Source organism: Bison bison, unplaced genomic scaffold (genome assembly GCF_000754665.1).
Source record: "Bison bison bison isolate TAMUID 2011002044 unplaced genomic scaffold, Bison_UMD1.0 scf7180017864320, whole genome shotgun sequence".
NCBI lineage: Eukaryota > Metazoa > Chordata > Mammalia > Artiodactyla > Bovidae > Bison > Bison bison.
The window spans coordinates 428,665-444,449 of record NW_011494892.1 but is presented as its reverse complement, the minus strand read 5'-3'; the positions used below and the strand labels follow the sequence as shown (position 1 = coordinate 444,449).

The 15,785-nt window shown below is 42.3% G+C and overlaps 1 protein-coding gene and 1 non-coding gene across 7 annotated transcripts in view; one reads left to right on the top strand and one right to left on the bottom strand.

Moving 5' to 3' along the window:
- Positions 1 to 15,785, bottom strand: part of LOC104997998 (E3 ubiquitin-protein ligase HERC2) — a 236,357-nt gene that overhangs the window by 181,411 nt on the left and 39,161 nt on the right. For 5 of the 6 annotated variants that reach the window (XM_010852986.1, XM_010852983.1, XM_010852982.1 and 2 more), the window contains 10 exons: positions 13,156 to 13,375; positions 10,486 to 10,586; positions 9,847 to 10,003; positions 8,257 to 8,367; positions 7,545 to 7,716; positions 5,784 to 5,957; positions 3,959 to 4,147; positions 3,272 to 3,423; positions 1,132 to 1,289; positions 928 to 1,041 (listed from right to left, as the gene is read on the bottom strand). In XM_010852986.1, coding sequence (XP_010851288.1) covers positions 928 to 1,041; positions 1,132 to 1,289; positions 3,272 to 3,423; positions 3,959 to 4,147; positions 5,784 to 5,957; positions 7,545 to 7,716; positions 8,257 to 8,367; positions 9,847 to 10,003; positions 10,486 to 10,586; positions 13,156 to 13,375 — 1,548 coding nt within the window. Of the gene's footprint in view, positions 1 to 927; positions 1,042 to 1,131; positions 1,290 to 3,271; positions 3,424 to 3,958; positions 4,148 to 5,783; positions 5,958 to 7,544; positions 7,717 to 8,256; positions 8,368 to 9,846; positions 10,004 to 10,485; positions 10,589 to 13,155; positions 13,376 to 15,785 lie in introns of those variants that run through there. The other variant, XM_010852988.1, reaches the window with a different exon arrangement.
- On the top strand, positions 96 to 168 carry TRNAE-CUC. The gene has a single exon. It is a non-coding gene; the product is annotated as a tRNA-Glu (tRNA).

The following is a 15,785-nucleotide window of genomic DNA, read 5'->3' as shown; positions in this document are numbered from 1 at the left end:
GGCTCCCAACTAATGCTGACAGACAGACCCCACAATTCAAAGGACAGACTCCCACAATACTGAAAGACAAATACTATTTTAAAAATATTGGGAATTTCCTGGCAGTCCAGTGGTTAGGACTCTGCACTCTCACTGCTGAGGGCCCAGGTTCAATTCCTGGTCAGGGAACTAAAAACCCCGCAAGCCACACAGTGCAGTCAAAAAAAAGAAAAAAACTCAACATCAAACCTGGTAAGTATATCCACAAAAAGTGTCACACGAGTACAATCTCACTGCTGCTGCTACTGCTGCTGCTAAGTCACTTCAGTCGTGTCCGACTCTGTGTGACCCCATAGACAGCAGCCCACCAGGCTCCCCCATCCCTGGGATTCTCCAGGCAAGAACACTGGAGTGGGTTGCCATTTCCTTCTCCAATGCATGAAAGTGAAAAGTGAAAGTGAAGTCGCTCAGTCGTGTCCAACCCTCAGCGACCCCATGGACGGCAGCCTTCCAGGCTCCTCCGTCCATGGGAGTTTCCAGGCAAGAGTACTGGAGTGGGATGCCATTGCCTTCTCCACAATCTCACTAATGAACACAAATATAAAACTGAAATTAAAAGCAAGTATCATACTGTGAATACACAAAGACTAACAATAAGCAGGATTTACAACAGAGTATCAAGGGTGGCTCAACATTAGGAAAAGTAGTCATAATAATAGAAATAATACATCAATTATTCCATTTATTTTCATTTCTTTGTTAAAAAATAAAATGCCCAACTAGGAAGGCTGGCCCTGGGCAATGGAAACTACGAGTCTCATAACATCTCCACCTCTTCCAAACACACCGAGGTGCATATGCACTTAGAGCCTCCAAAGCTCACTCCCTCTAGGGAAGTGGCCCTCCTCATCCTGAGAGCTCTCCCAAGGCAGCACGTGCTGCACATACCATTCTCTGTCACGGCCAGGGTCTGAGCATCACCACTTCCACAAGCCACATCAATGACCTTCAGTCCTTTGAGCCCCGCAACCAGCATGGGAATGGCCTCATCTTCACTGGAGCCTTCAAACAGACAGGACTATTGTTACTGCAAGTATTTGAGAAAGCAGCGGCCTTACGCAGCGTGCCCAAGCTGGCTCAGAGCAGACGTACCGTGGCCCAGTCGGCCATAGTTCCCCCTGCCCCAGGTGTACAGCTCCCCTTCTGCTGTGATGGCTGCACTGTATGTGCTTCCACATGCAATGTGCACCACATGCTTCCCGGCCTGCTTTCCAGAGAAAGCAGAGATCACCTTAGGTTCCTCAAGAGGCCTGTGGAGACAAAAGGAGCAAACATGAATGCACTTCTGAGCCTTTCCTACTAGTGACACTCCCAGGAATGAACTATCAGAGCATTGAGATAACTTTGCCTTTCAGGCGTTCTATGAAATAATTAAGAAATACAGAATCCAAACACTTACATGATTTTTTGTTAAGTGGGCACCTAATGCCAAGCGTCACACCCAGCATACTGTTAAAGACACAGATGATCAAACCCATGGCAGCTTTGGTCACAGTGATCTGAGCAGTGGCCTATTCACAGACGGCACAAGTGCAGCAACAGGAAAGGAAGAAGCTCAGGAACTGCACCGAGTAACACAGCCAGAAACAAAATACTCCAAAGTGGCAAAAACCAGCAGCCAGAGGTGGGGAGCAGGGGTTGGCTGCAGAAGGGTCCAAAGAAGCCGGGGTGAGGGGTGCTAATAGAAGCACTCCGTATCTGTTACAATGGCTCCCAACCTCAAGCATTTGTGAAGCTCACCAAACTGTACATAGAAAGCTGGTGAATTTGTAAATCTCATGCACATGGCTGAAATTTATATATATTTGTTAAACAAACAGGGAAGAAATGATGGGCAAGGTTTACTGATCACACTGCAATCTATTTTTCACAAATGAAAAGTAGGAAGCAGCAAGGATTAATTGGGTAGAAGAGACCACTAGCTGATTCACTTTTAAAATTAGCAAATGCCCAATGCTTGTAATCTAAAATACGGCTGCCATGATCACTAACACTCATTCTAGCCTCTCCAAAGACACAGCTCACGTATTTTGTGACACACTATTCTGCGAAATAAGCACACAGAGGGAGGGGCACACGGTAAGAGGAACAAAGGAATTACTCCAGCACCACCTCCCCATTCAGCTCAAGTTTCAACCCCCCACCCCGAAGTTTCTCTGCACCTTCTGCCTGTGCACCGTTCTACTTTCTTTCCCTTAACTCCTCAGGCAATAGACACGTTACTCAACTAGCACTCAATCTCAACTGAGTGTTATTTAATTACAAACTATTTTATGCATGGTAATTACATCCAACATTTAAAAAGTAAAAAGACTAATGCCTCTAACCCAAACCTCAACTCTTTCAAGTCCTGTGAGCCCCAAGCCAATCCCTGTCTCCCTGTTACCTGAGATTAACAATAATTCTAAGTTCTGTGCTTGTAATTCCTTTTCTTCACTATCATTTTACTAGATTTGTCTGAAACTCCTACAACACTATCAAGTTTAGGACACCAAGTCTGCTGAATGCTAACACCCAGAGTGCATGACTCTTTTTCCACAATTTGGGATCCTTCCTGGATATGTCTACTTCCACCCAGTGAGAACGGGCCAGTCTCCTCTCAACTCTGCGGCCGCCCACTCCCTGCTCATGGCTCTGACAACCTCGAAATGGGCTGCATCTTCAAACTCGACCTAAAACTAATGTTTTCTCCACCAACCTCCACTCACAACAGTAACATGAAAGGCTTCCTGTGACTGCAAGGCAGCCATCAGAACTCTTTATTTTCATGACTCCACATTTAGAACAACCATTCTGTTTTGTTTCTGGTCTCTTACAATAGTCAAAATAACACATTAGAAAACTCGTCATTTTTGTAGCTGTGAAAATCATAGTATGGCTCAAGGAAATGAGGATGTTATCTGATAGAGATGTGCTGAGGTAACAAATGAAGGAAGAAGAGGGTGGAATTCAGTTTAGAAAACTCTGCAGTGAGGATGCAGTATGTGTATCAACAGGAGTAGCAAAAGCCAGGGGAGAAGAACACAACGGCCCACTGCCATCACTGTCTATGCAGCATGCAGAAACCCCCATGTCACAAGGGCAGATCCATCTAGGGGGGCAGCTCTCTCCATCGCAGCGCTGCACGTCTGAGCAGCTGCACAACCCTCACCACACTTTTCTTTGCCACCTTATTTTGGTTACAGCAACACAAAAGCAGAGTGTATCAGGTACAGGAACAGGCTGCACATACACGGTGTCTCCGTGGCCCAGACGTCCGCCGTCCCCGCAGCCCCAGGAATATACCTCTCCAGTGGCTGCCAAGGCCAGGTAATGGTGACCGTCTGAATGGGCAGCAATTTTTACAATGTTTCTGGAGGCAAGCCCCTGGACCAACTGTGGGGCCTAAAAAAGGTAAAAACAGGAGGAAAATTAGTAAGCAATCCAAGGACAAGAAAACTGCATGACTTGCCTCACTCGTGTGTCTTACTCTAGTAAGCCCACTTAGACTAAACCTCTCTGGTGGCTGTACAGCTGGCCTGCCCAGACCTACAGAGCAGCACCAGGCAGGTGCCATGTGCCGCACGGCATGTCTAGACCACTTCTGCACAGGAAATGTGCAACTACAGGTGAAGAGCGCCCATCTGCCATCATCCCCACGAGTTTCTCATCTGTTACTTCCTGGTCCCAAATACAGTTTGTAAATGGGAATAATAGTTGACAATAATTGACACTATAAGGAGTTCCTGAGCTTAAGAACTAAGAAATTCTGCCCCAAAATCTTGACAATAATGATTTCAATCAAGACTTTTAAATACAATTAATAATATACAATGAGCTGCTGCTTATAAATCTTCAGAAATCAACCGACATAAAAAAAGACAAGATATGTAGTATACATAGCAGAGAGCCCCCTCCACCAACCCACCCCAGGACCTACAAGTGTGTCACTGTTGTAGGCTTGCGTGTATACACGGCCATTCCTCGACAAGATCAGGAAGCGCTTCTCTGCACAGGCAATCTGCGTGACCCCCAGGTTGGCAAGGCCTTCACACTGAATGGGACCGATCACATTGGCATAGTACTTCCATCCTATTAACCCCCATCCTATGACTTCTTGTAATGATCCCTGTCAAATAATGAAGTAAGTAAATATTTTCTTCATATCACCAAGAAAATTTCCTTCTTAGAAAAAAATTAAGAATAATTCATAAAAGGAGTAACAAACAGATATAATAAGATAAAAATAAAGAAAGTAAAGAAGGAAGCTGATTCAAAACATTAAAATAACTCAGAACACCCCATACAGCCTCCGTTAGCAGGTAAGATAAGTAAATGGACAGGTTACTTTTCCAGAGCATTTCATTTAACAGAGCACATTAAAAAGTAGAACAAGTAGATCTTAAATATATTTTCAAATGCTCAGAACATAGGTTACCACTCTGCCGTAACAGGTAGGGACCCAGAGGTCTGCACGCCTGCAGATAAGCATCCCTGCTGTTAGTGGGGTTAAAGGAGTCAAGCCGCATGACAGCAACTGGGGGATAACCAGCTCCCATGTCCTCCACACCAGGTACATCACAGCTGCACACGTGTGCACCTGCGTGTACACACAGAGAAGAACAAAGGTCGTGTACACACAGAGAAGAACAAAGGTACGCGGGTAGCCATCGCAATACCACCTACACAGCAAACTTCTAGCAACACGAGTGTTCACCAACAGGAAACTGATTTTAAAAAATCATGACACATTCACACGTGGACCACTAAGCTGTTTTTTAAAATAAAGCGAGAAGCTCTTCACTCATATAGAGTATCCTGATTAGTGAAAAGACAAGCTACAGAAGGGCTATAACATACTACCACTGAGAGAACACTGAGAGGGCACATGAAGACCCGCAAAGTGAGAAGCAGCAGGTGGAAAACTGGATGAGACCAGGCAGAGAGACAGGACGTGTCAATGCACCCTCGCGTTTAGCTTTTACTTTTGAACCATGTAAATGTATTATTTGGAAAACATAAATTACTGTAAAATAAAATAAATACTCTTCAAATTGAAAGTTAGACTGAATTCCCTGGTAGTCCAGTGAACAAGACTCTACATTCTCACTGCCAGTGATCCAGATTCAATACCTGGTCTGGGAACTAAGATCCTACAAACCTCATGATGCAGTCCCCACCTTTCCCCCAAAATTAAAAGTCAGAAAAATCTGCATTTTGCTGCATAGGAGAAACTAACATATTTCAAATCAACTACACTCCAATAAAAATTAATTTTAAGTACTTATACTATCAAGAACAAAGTTTAAAAACTCTGGATTAAAATCAGGATCCTTTGTGTGACCTTCGTGAAGTTCACTCCAAATGCAGCCTTCTCATCCATATGATGGGACAACACTGCAATGATTGGGTGTGACTGTATGAGGTTCTCGGTGAGCCTGTATCAGCAGATCCTCACACATGTAGATTAGTGTCGGACACACCACTATGTTCCTGCTAAGGAAGACAGCACAGCATGCGGCTATGTGAACACAGGAGACCTCTCTGGGGACATACCTGCTGAATCTGGAACCTGGGATGGGTCCTGAACCTCTGTGTATCAGTCTGCTCACAGTGACAGCTAGTGACTAACACCTCCAAGTGTACACGTTCAAAAGCTGAAAGCAAACTTCAGCCCAACCCCAGAGAAAGTGAGTCTCCACACAGGCACAGAATGAGACTCTAGGAACAAATACAGAAAGAATAAACCTTGCTATCCCACTTACCTTATGAGATGTTGGAGAGCTACAGAGAGGCGGCATACACGGGGTGGCCAGGCGATCTAAGTGTGCCATGACAACAACTGCAGTCTGTCGCAAGTCTATAGCAAGCTCATTGTCTTGTGGAAGAGTAAGGTACCTCAGGAAACTCTCATTGGGGCTCAGAGGGCCAGAGAGAAGCTAAAGAAGAAAAGTAAAAAAAACAGCTTCAGAAATGGGAGAAAATTAAAGTAACACAAGTAGTCTTTCACCGCTCTTTATATTTTGATACCCACAGTCAGACATGACCTGTAAACCTCCCTCTCTTTGGCTATCACATAAGAAGTACTGCTGATGCACTGAAATCTACACACTCACTGCACACGGAGGTGCCCATACATCCACACACCCATCAGCTGTGTGCCAACTCCACACAGGTCAGGGACACTGCCCCATATTCCTCGGGTTCACCATCCCAAGGACCTTCAGAAGAATGCAGAGCTATCTACTTGGGAACAAAAGCACTGTACCTCAACTTGGCTTTGAAAACTGAGAACAATAACCATTATTTTAATCTAAAGCTTGCCCACTCATCAGAAAAGTAACAATTTTGTTTGTACATTAATAATTCTAATTCTGCTAATACCAGAACAGCCTTATTATCATCAAAGACTGTAAAGTAATAGAATAACTAGGCTGGAACTTCATATCAGAACTGCTAAGTTTTTCCAGAAAAGACCTGCAAACTCAAACTTGTGCCTTTCAAAAGCAGCAGTCCCAGGGGTTTGGACCTAGGCAGGCCTGCTCTGCCACCAGCCTGTTTCCTAGGACTGAACACAGTGATGGCTGAGGTAACGTTTTCTGCACAGAGCTCCACGCTCAGGAAGGGCCAACAAATTGAGTCACTATTTTCAATGCTGTTTTTCTAACATTCTTCTAAAAATGTGTATTTCAGACCTGGCTCCTTGCTGCCAACGTAGCAGTTGCAGGCTAAAGGAGGTGTGGTCCGTAAATGGCACGTGAAGGAAGACAGAGGAGGAAGAGAAGATTTGCCTAGTGCCCCTGGGAGGGTCAAAACCAATCCACAGTAACTGCTCTCAACAGACAGAGTGAGGCGTTGTTGCTCCTTCCCACTCTAGCTGAGCCTAGACTCCCTGCCCCACTGCCCATGGCTTGCTGCAAGTACCATCAGAACACACTTGACTCTCACACGTTTTCCTGAAATAGCATCAGGATTTTTAATACATCTTTATACCGCTACTATTACCTTGCTCCCACATGGAGGTGAGCATGCCTTCTTTACACCTTCCACAGCCCCATCACAGCCAAAGCACAACACAAGTGGTTGCTGGGAACACACAAGCACTAAACATACAAACACAAAGGGCTCAATGACTCATGCAGCAGGAAGAAAACTCCGTGGCCAACAAGGCAGCCGCAGACAGATCTCTCTAAAAGCACAAACTGATTATGTCAAGAAGCATGCTCCTAATACACAATCCAGAACAACATCTACGAAACACAGCTGGCTCTGATCCCTCCTTAGTTGCTGCAAAGAATCCAAATGTGACCATGTCAACTTCTGCTGCATCAACTGTGACCCAACCATGACCTCCCATACCTATCCCACACCTGACTCACTGTTGTAACTGCCAAAAACATACCCCCGCCAAGAAGCAACTACTATCACAGATATGTGCTCTGGGCTTGTTCATAAAAGGTTAAATCCTTTAGGATAAGCAAAATGAAGACAGCTATTTAGGTGCCACGTCTCATGATGATACCTACGTGAGTGTCCACCTCGGCACAGGGGCCGTCTTTGCTGCAGACGATGCTCCGGAATCTCCGCAGCAGCGGAAGGAGAGGGGCACTGGTGCCCTGGGCAGACCGCTCATTGTCAGTCTCCCGTGTCCCACTATCCCACAGGTGCAGCAGCAGCAGGACAGCAGATAACATCTGACTGGAAGAGAAAATATCCTCATGCTCTAGTAAAGACAGATTAATTTTTTTGGCCACAATCTATAAAAAATAAAAGTAGATAGCTAAATAAAATTGAAGAAATACTTTAAATATGAAAGGTAACTAAAACAAGGCCATGAAAAATGAAAACAAATCTAGGCAGTAAAATCGCTAAACAAATAATTTAGCACAAGACATCCATCTTCTGTGGATAAGAAATACAAAACCAGTTAGGAAGTTCAAACAGCACTTTCTACAGGGAATTTCTAGGACCTTAAATTAATGGAATAAAAATAACAATTTGAAGAAAATTAAGAGAGAGAGACAAAGGAAAAAAAACAGTTTCTAGACTACTAGAAAGTTGATCATAAAAGGAAAACTTAAAAGTGCAGCCAGATCTGAAAGAAGGGTCCTGGGACATGGCTCTTTGATCACAGATCCTCACACGTTTGCTGCAATCACAAATAGTTCAAGGAAATGCAACAGCTGCTCAATACAGAGGCGTTTCCCAACCACACGTCCAGTCTGTGGCACGCCTCACCTCAGCGCGCCTCTCTGCACAGCCAGTTCTAGCAGGATGGCCAGGGCCAGGTGCTGGTCCTGCAGGGGGATGCTTCCTGGCCCTTTGGTTCCAGGCGTTCCATGAACATCCCTGAAATGACAGCGGAGGATGCAGGGACAAAGTGACAACAGAGCTTAAAGAGAACGTGCTTACAATAGGCATGCTATTAATGTTAAACTAATTATACTCCCTCTCCCATGAAGAAGTGTTTTTAGTATTTAGAATCAAGTTTCTGAGACTTGCTTACTCAAATTTAATCAGATACTCTAAGGATACAATTAACTTATAAGACAAGATTTATTATAAGTATTGATTCAGACACTATAAGATGATTACATTATAAGACATTCCACGTTGCTACAGCATAAAACTACTTATATCATTATTCAAATCATGAGGAGAAAAATGTTTGTTTAGACATGTTTCCAGTTTCAGTGACATGTAAGGCTATTATAGTATCAATATTCATCTACAAAAGTAGAGAAGAATCCATTTATAAAACCATTTGAAAACCTATAGGCAAAATGTCAGTTTACTTTTATTTCTGACCAAAGAAATAATTTTAACTTTTCCTTGTTCTCCAAAAATAAATTAAGTCTTCTTAATCCAAGATGAGGGAGGCGGGATCTTCCAACATCACTCATGAAGTCACTCAGTCGTGTCTGACTCTTTGTGACCCCATGGACTGTAGGCCACCAGGCTCCTCCATCCATGGAATTTTCTAGGCAAGAGTACTGGAGTGGGTTGCCATTTCCTTCTCCAAGGGATCTTCCCAACTCAGGGATCGAACCCGGGTCTCTCGCATTGCTTTACCGTCTGAGCCACCAGGGAATCGCCCAAGCCTATTTTCAGGGCCTCCCAATCCTAAACTCCATGGCAATGACATCAGAAACTCTGAATAGCTAAACCCACAGCCCACTGGCATGGAGACCACAGGTGTCTTCCTTGCTGCAAGGGACACAGCAGGTAAAGAGAATGAGAATAAACTCTCTTCCCCTGTCTCTGCTGTTTAATTTTGTATTGAGTATACACATTTTCCTTAAACTTAAAAACTATTAACAAACATGCAGAGCACCTAAGACCAGAGTTCATGGCTTTCCTTAAAGAAAAATTATTTGCATTCATATCTTTTCACACTGAGAAGACCCGCTGTAGGTTTAAACATTTCGTTCTGAATCAGTTGTTTAGTCCCACATCGTCTATTAGGACAATACCCACCACTCAGAATGGTGGCACCTGCAATCACTGAGAGATGCATAACAGGTGCTCAAACACTTTAGGAAATACTGATATCCAAATCATAAAATTTCTGAAAAAAATAAGTAACAAAAGCATGATTCATTTTCCACTCCATTGAGTATGACAGCCTACTAGGTGTAATCACAATATCGAAAGTCAAACATTTGAAAAGCTGAGAACCAAAGATCTGGAATCACAGAGCTGACGGTATGCAGGAAACATGCCAGGAATCAATCTACTAAGTTTCTTATCTCTAAACAGAAGAAGAGACAAGACTCTGAAGCCGGCTGGAACCATTCACACAGTAAGACATGAAAAGGAACAACTCACCCAGTCACGACGGACCTGAGGAACCGGGTTGCTCTTTCTACCACCTCCAGCCACACAGAGGATACCGTGCTCTCATCAAAAAGGGAGGCCTCAGGCAGCGCTCTCAGAGCATCCAGAGACTCCTGCAACAGCTCACTGCAGAGGTCCGCGTCCTCTCCTGGGCACACACACACATACGAAAGATGAGGCCGTCCGTCCCCCAGCAGCACACACACTGAGCACTCCCCACTCTCCCAGGTGGGTTTTCTAGTCCCAGAGTGAGAGAATGACACTGGCACATTTTGTATTTCCCACTTTCCTCTCAATTAGAAACCCCAAGAACTCAGAGATTAAAAGTTAACAGTTGCTCCAAAGTCAATTCTTTATTTTATGACTCTTATATGGGCAACTCTACTTTCTGGTTGTCCTAGAAAACATATCAGTACTGAGGCACTGCAGTGGTTTACCTGGAATTTGTGTGTGCATACACACATTTTTAGGCCTAAAAATCAAACTGACTATGAAGTCTCTCATTTTACCAACAAGGAAAATGAGGCATAGAGAGCACATAGACCATCCTAGGGATATGTGTTGGCAGAAGTGAGCCAAGAATCCACATCTCCTGACGTGGCAGGAAAAGAGAACATGCTGGGCACATACCTGAGCGCCAGGCCCTGCGCAGAAATGCAAAGGCGAAGGAGAGAGCTGCCCTGGACCCGACTCTTGCCAGACCTTCCACGCCTTTGCCTGCAGGCCGGGAACTGCAAACAACACACACGGGGTGGGGGAGAGTGGGAACTGTCAGTCAAGAGGCATGTGCAAATGCTAAAATAAAGCATGCAGTACAAAAGGATTTGTTCCAAAACGTGATCAGTGGGTTTCTTTAGATAGAAGATCACAAACAACTTTTAGTTTGACACTTTAAAAACTTTCACCAAATGTCCTTTGTAAAGGAAAAGCTTTCTCTTTGAGCAAAAGAAAGATATTTACAAAGAATTTTAAATGACTTGCAAAAACACAAAAATAATCTCAAGGAACTAGTATTATTAGCTGGATAAACAGTAAGTACATAAAAGGGGGGAATAACCTCATGCAATAAAGAAAAGGCAGGCGACGGGTGAGGAGCACACAGAAGACAACGCATCCAGGCCAGGAGTCTGCTTTGGCTCTCTCCCTGCCTGGGTAAATGTGACCACTGGGTCTGCAGGCCCCATACTCATGCTCTTCTCCTTCATCCCGCCTCCTGAGAGGTCACCCTCTCCTGAATTTAGTGCTTATCATTCTCGGATGTCTTTTTAAATTTTTTATTACTTACATATGTTAATGTAACAAGACATGGTTTCGTTGTACATCTATTAAGAAGTCATACAAACCATAAAAATCATCCTTGAAAAAAAAAACTAGAATACAAAAAAGTGTGTACAGTATAAACTTAATCATAAACAGCGATTTTATTTTCAACTTTATACTACCATGGTTTTTGTACCATATATTTTATTCTCTTTCATAATCAGTTAGAAATGCTATTTAAAATGGGCAAGATATGGAATGATCTCCTCAAGACACAATCAAGTCAAATTAGCAGTGAAGAATGTGAGGACCCAACAGAGGCGGCTGGTAGGCACAAGTTGGTAAATCCTGAAGAGAACACAACATGTGCCTGGGGAGCTCTGAGGAAACACAAACAACTGCAGTTAGTGGCTGCCTCCTACAAGGCAACTGGGCGCCTGCAAGACAGGAATAAGGAGATTTATACCGAATAAGAATTATAACCTTAAAGGATAAAGATGTATAATAAGACATGTGGTCTTTAAAACAATAAATACACAGACAAAGTCAATTCAGATGAAGTGGGAGGAGCACCCCACACAGGGAACCCTTTAAGAAACACATTCCAGGAGAAACATGAGTCTAGGGCTCTCCTGAGCCAATCGTGACCTTATCCACGGAAAAGGAGCCCAGTAGTCCTAAACTGGCATGGTGCAAGAACTGCTAAATCTTCAACAAGTGGCTCTCTATTTTATAGATATTTAAGCAAACAGAAACAGAAACAGTTTGGACACACTCCCATCTACACTGATCAACTATTTAACCCAGAGCTAGTTCTGTGAAAAAGGTAAAAACTCACTACTATCCAAATAGGTTGAGAAATTAGGAAATCTATAAATATTTAGGAGATAACACTATACATCTAACAAAATGGCTACAGTAAATAAGTGACAATACCAAAAGCTGACAAGGATAGAAAAAAACCACCACTCATACTTGGCTGATGAGAATGTAAAATTGTACAGTTATTCTGGACATAGTATGAAAATGCCTTACAAACCCAAACTTAAGACCCAGCAATTGCACTCTAAGTTATTCATTCCAGAGAAACTGAAAATTATGTTCACAGAAAAACCTGTAGAAAATATTCACAGCAACTTTATTCAAAATACTCAAAAATTATAAACAACTGAGATACCTTCAAAAGGTGAGTGGTTAAAAAAATATGGTACACCTATACATGGAATCCTGTTCAACAGTAATGACACATGCATATACCTGGAAGAACCTCAAAGGAATAATACTGAGTGAAAAAGCCAACCTCATAAAGTTACATAACAGACATGGAAAACAGGTTAATAGTTACAGCTATAAAAAAGGGTCCCCTGACTGGGGCAGTTCTGACAGAAACCTACACCTGTGATAAAATCACCTGGAAAAACATACACACAGGACTGAGAGCACCTAAAAGGGGAAATATGAGTGACACAGGTAAAATGTACCAACGTCAACATGCTGACTGTGATTCTGCGTTACAGTTTCCAAGTGGCTAACCCTGGAGAACCCGGCCAAAGGGTATAAGGAATCCCTGTATCATTTCTTACAACCACAAGTGAGTTCATAAAAGCACCTCTTTAATTAAAGAATGAGTAAATCACATTAAGAAGAAAAAAAAATGAAGCATCTAAACTAGTTAAGCACTACTGCAATATGATAATTTCCTATCCAATACCAAAATTAAACAAAAAGAACATAATGTTCAGATCAGATTATCAAATCTTGACATGCTGATCTAAACTTCTGACCGGTTTTTACTGCTACTGACAGAAAAGTGTCTTTACTGGGACAGGTTACAGCATGGCCTGATACTTCATAAGCAAACTGGGAAAGCCATTCTCCAAATTATATAAAACATACAAAAAGGGAAACCAAGAATAAAATTTCAAAAAAAGGAAAAAGCAGACTACATTGTAAGTCTTAATTAAACTTTCCTTATTAAACAAACCAGCCTGAGTTTTACATTTAGCTGTTATCAGGATACTTTCTTAATTATATTATTACCTTTTTTTGTCCACAGGAGGCAAAGAAATGTTGCTGCTTTTCCACTTAACTTTGACATTCTCCTGGAAAACGGTTCTATTCAAGGCAATGAAATATCGTTCCAAAACAATGAGCCTCTGCTTGAGTCTCAGAGCTGAAAGGGTGGTGGTCGCTGACTGGATGGCCAGAGCTTGCTGCTCTTTAACCAACACAGAAAGACACTCCTTCAATTCATTCACATCTAGAAAACAACACAGAATATCCAACCTCTGAATATCATGGGCACAGTTTGTTTTAAGGTTGATAGGTATTAATAATAGGAAACACTTGAGTGCTTAATATGTGCCACAAATGATTTTGAGCACTTAACACACATTAGGTAATCCTCACAGGCCCCATAGAGAGGCAGTACTGGGAGGGCATTCTATGGAAGAGGCAACTCAGCTCAGAGTACCTGCCCAATGTCACCCAAATGAGTGTGGCATTCTGTCCTTCTGTAAACATGGTATAAGGTTAAAAAAGTTTTTAACACAACACTATGAAGTCAATACTTATTAGCAATACATTTCCTAGACAGAAAAACCATATTCAGTATTTTTATGTTATGAAAACAAATTCATAATGAAAATAATGCTTCAATAAATTGCCCAGCATACAATACTCATGAAAGTTGATACATTTACTGGAATGTTTCAGAGGAAGATGAAATTAACTAGTCAGAATGTGCTACGGATAACGGGTATTTCATTACACTACTCCTTCTACCATGTATGTTTGAAATTTTCCACAGTTTAGGACTTTTTTTAGGTACCTAGAAGAAAGTTACATGAATGAAAATAATTAAAAGGAGTCTCATCTAGCAATTAATCATAAAGCTGTCTAAAGTTGAAATATAAGTTACCTTCCACCAATCCCTTATAACAGTACAGTACCCAGTGGTGACCAGAGCAGGGGTGTCCTGTTCTTTTTGTTCTATCACTAATGCTGATTAGTTATGAGGCTAAACCAATCAATACCCTGATAGCTTTATATCCCAAGAGACAACAGCCACATACCTAGTGAATGTCCCTATATGGAAGACACCTACTTCTCAGCTACCCATGACCTCAACATGCTTTTCCCATGAGAAAGGAGATCACAGAAGGCATCAGATGGACACACCTCACCTCTCTTTAGGGAGGCCACCAGGACAAAGCTTCTCTCACCAAGCACAGGCACTATGGCACAGAGACACACATTCGGACACCAGAGGCTGGATTCCAAGTATGAAAAGTTCCACTAGCTAAAACAGCCCATCATTACAAAATCTAGATGAAAAATACTTTAAAAAACATATATATCTTTTAAACTCCACATTAGGCTCAAGATGAAGTAGAAAGGTTTGTATGTGAGGTACTATCCCTAGCCTTCACAGGCATCCTTGCAGAATCACTGTTGACCCACCACTGAGAGATGCCTGATTCCCTGTAGTCACACAGGAGACGTCACTGAAATGGCATTGCCAAGGACAGCTCATCAGAATTTCTTCCAGAGATCAGGTCTAACAAATGGCACCTTCCAGAACAGTCATTGCATCCTCTACCATGAAATGATAAAGTCTCTCATCTGCTTAGCTACAAAATCCAGAGATAACTGTGAAACTTAGAGAAAGCACATATGCTCTTGAGCATCTGCCTGCTCTCCTTCCTGACTGTTCTACATCTGCTTGCCCTGTCCAACTCCTAATGCCAAGAAATCAGTCAGTTTTTGCAGGATACTTTGAAACAAGTTGGTGAGTGTTTACATACACACACAGAAATAAATCATGAGACCATGTGGGGAGCCAGCAGAACTCCAATCCCCTCCTGACATTAACAAAGTACAGCAACTTCTTGCTCTGTCAGAATGGTGTCACAGAAAGCCAGTGTAATAGTCTCAGGATATAACATGAAGATGCCTGTGTTTCAACAGGAAGTTACTCACCACATCACGAACCAGGAAGATCTCAAAATTAATTTTCAAAAGACAATCAACAGATGAAAAACCAAGATGACAGAGACATTAGAATACTCTGAAAAAGATTTTAAAGAAGCCGCAGATTAAAAATGCCTCAAAACCAAAAACATACTTGAAACGTGAGAAAATAGAAAACCTAAGTCAAAAAAGATGTCTTTAAAAAAAAAAAAAAAGAACCAAATGGAAATTTTGGAACCAAAATAAAAAGTTCAGTGAAAAGGCTCAACAGTAGAATGGAAAAAAAAAATTAAAAGCTGGAAGTTGCCCAATCTGAATCAAGACCAAAAATACACTGCAAAAAATAAAACCACACTGAACTAAAACTATGCTAGAAGGATTCACCAGCACATTACATGAAGCAGCAGAAAGGCTCAGTGAACTCAAAGACAGGGTAATTCACCTAATCAGAGCAACAAAAAGAAAAAAGAATGAAAAAAATGCGGAAACAGCTTAAGGGATACATGACACAACATCAAGCAGACTAACATTTGCAGGGCCCCAGAAGGAGAAGACGCAGAGAAAGGCGCAGAGAAGTGATGCAATGTAACACAGGTACAAACCTGCCAAATGGGGAGGAAGCAGACACTGAAATCTAGCAAGTCCAGGGAGTCTGAGATGGACATGGGCACACTGCTATACTTACAATGCATAACCAA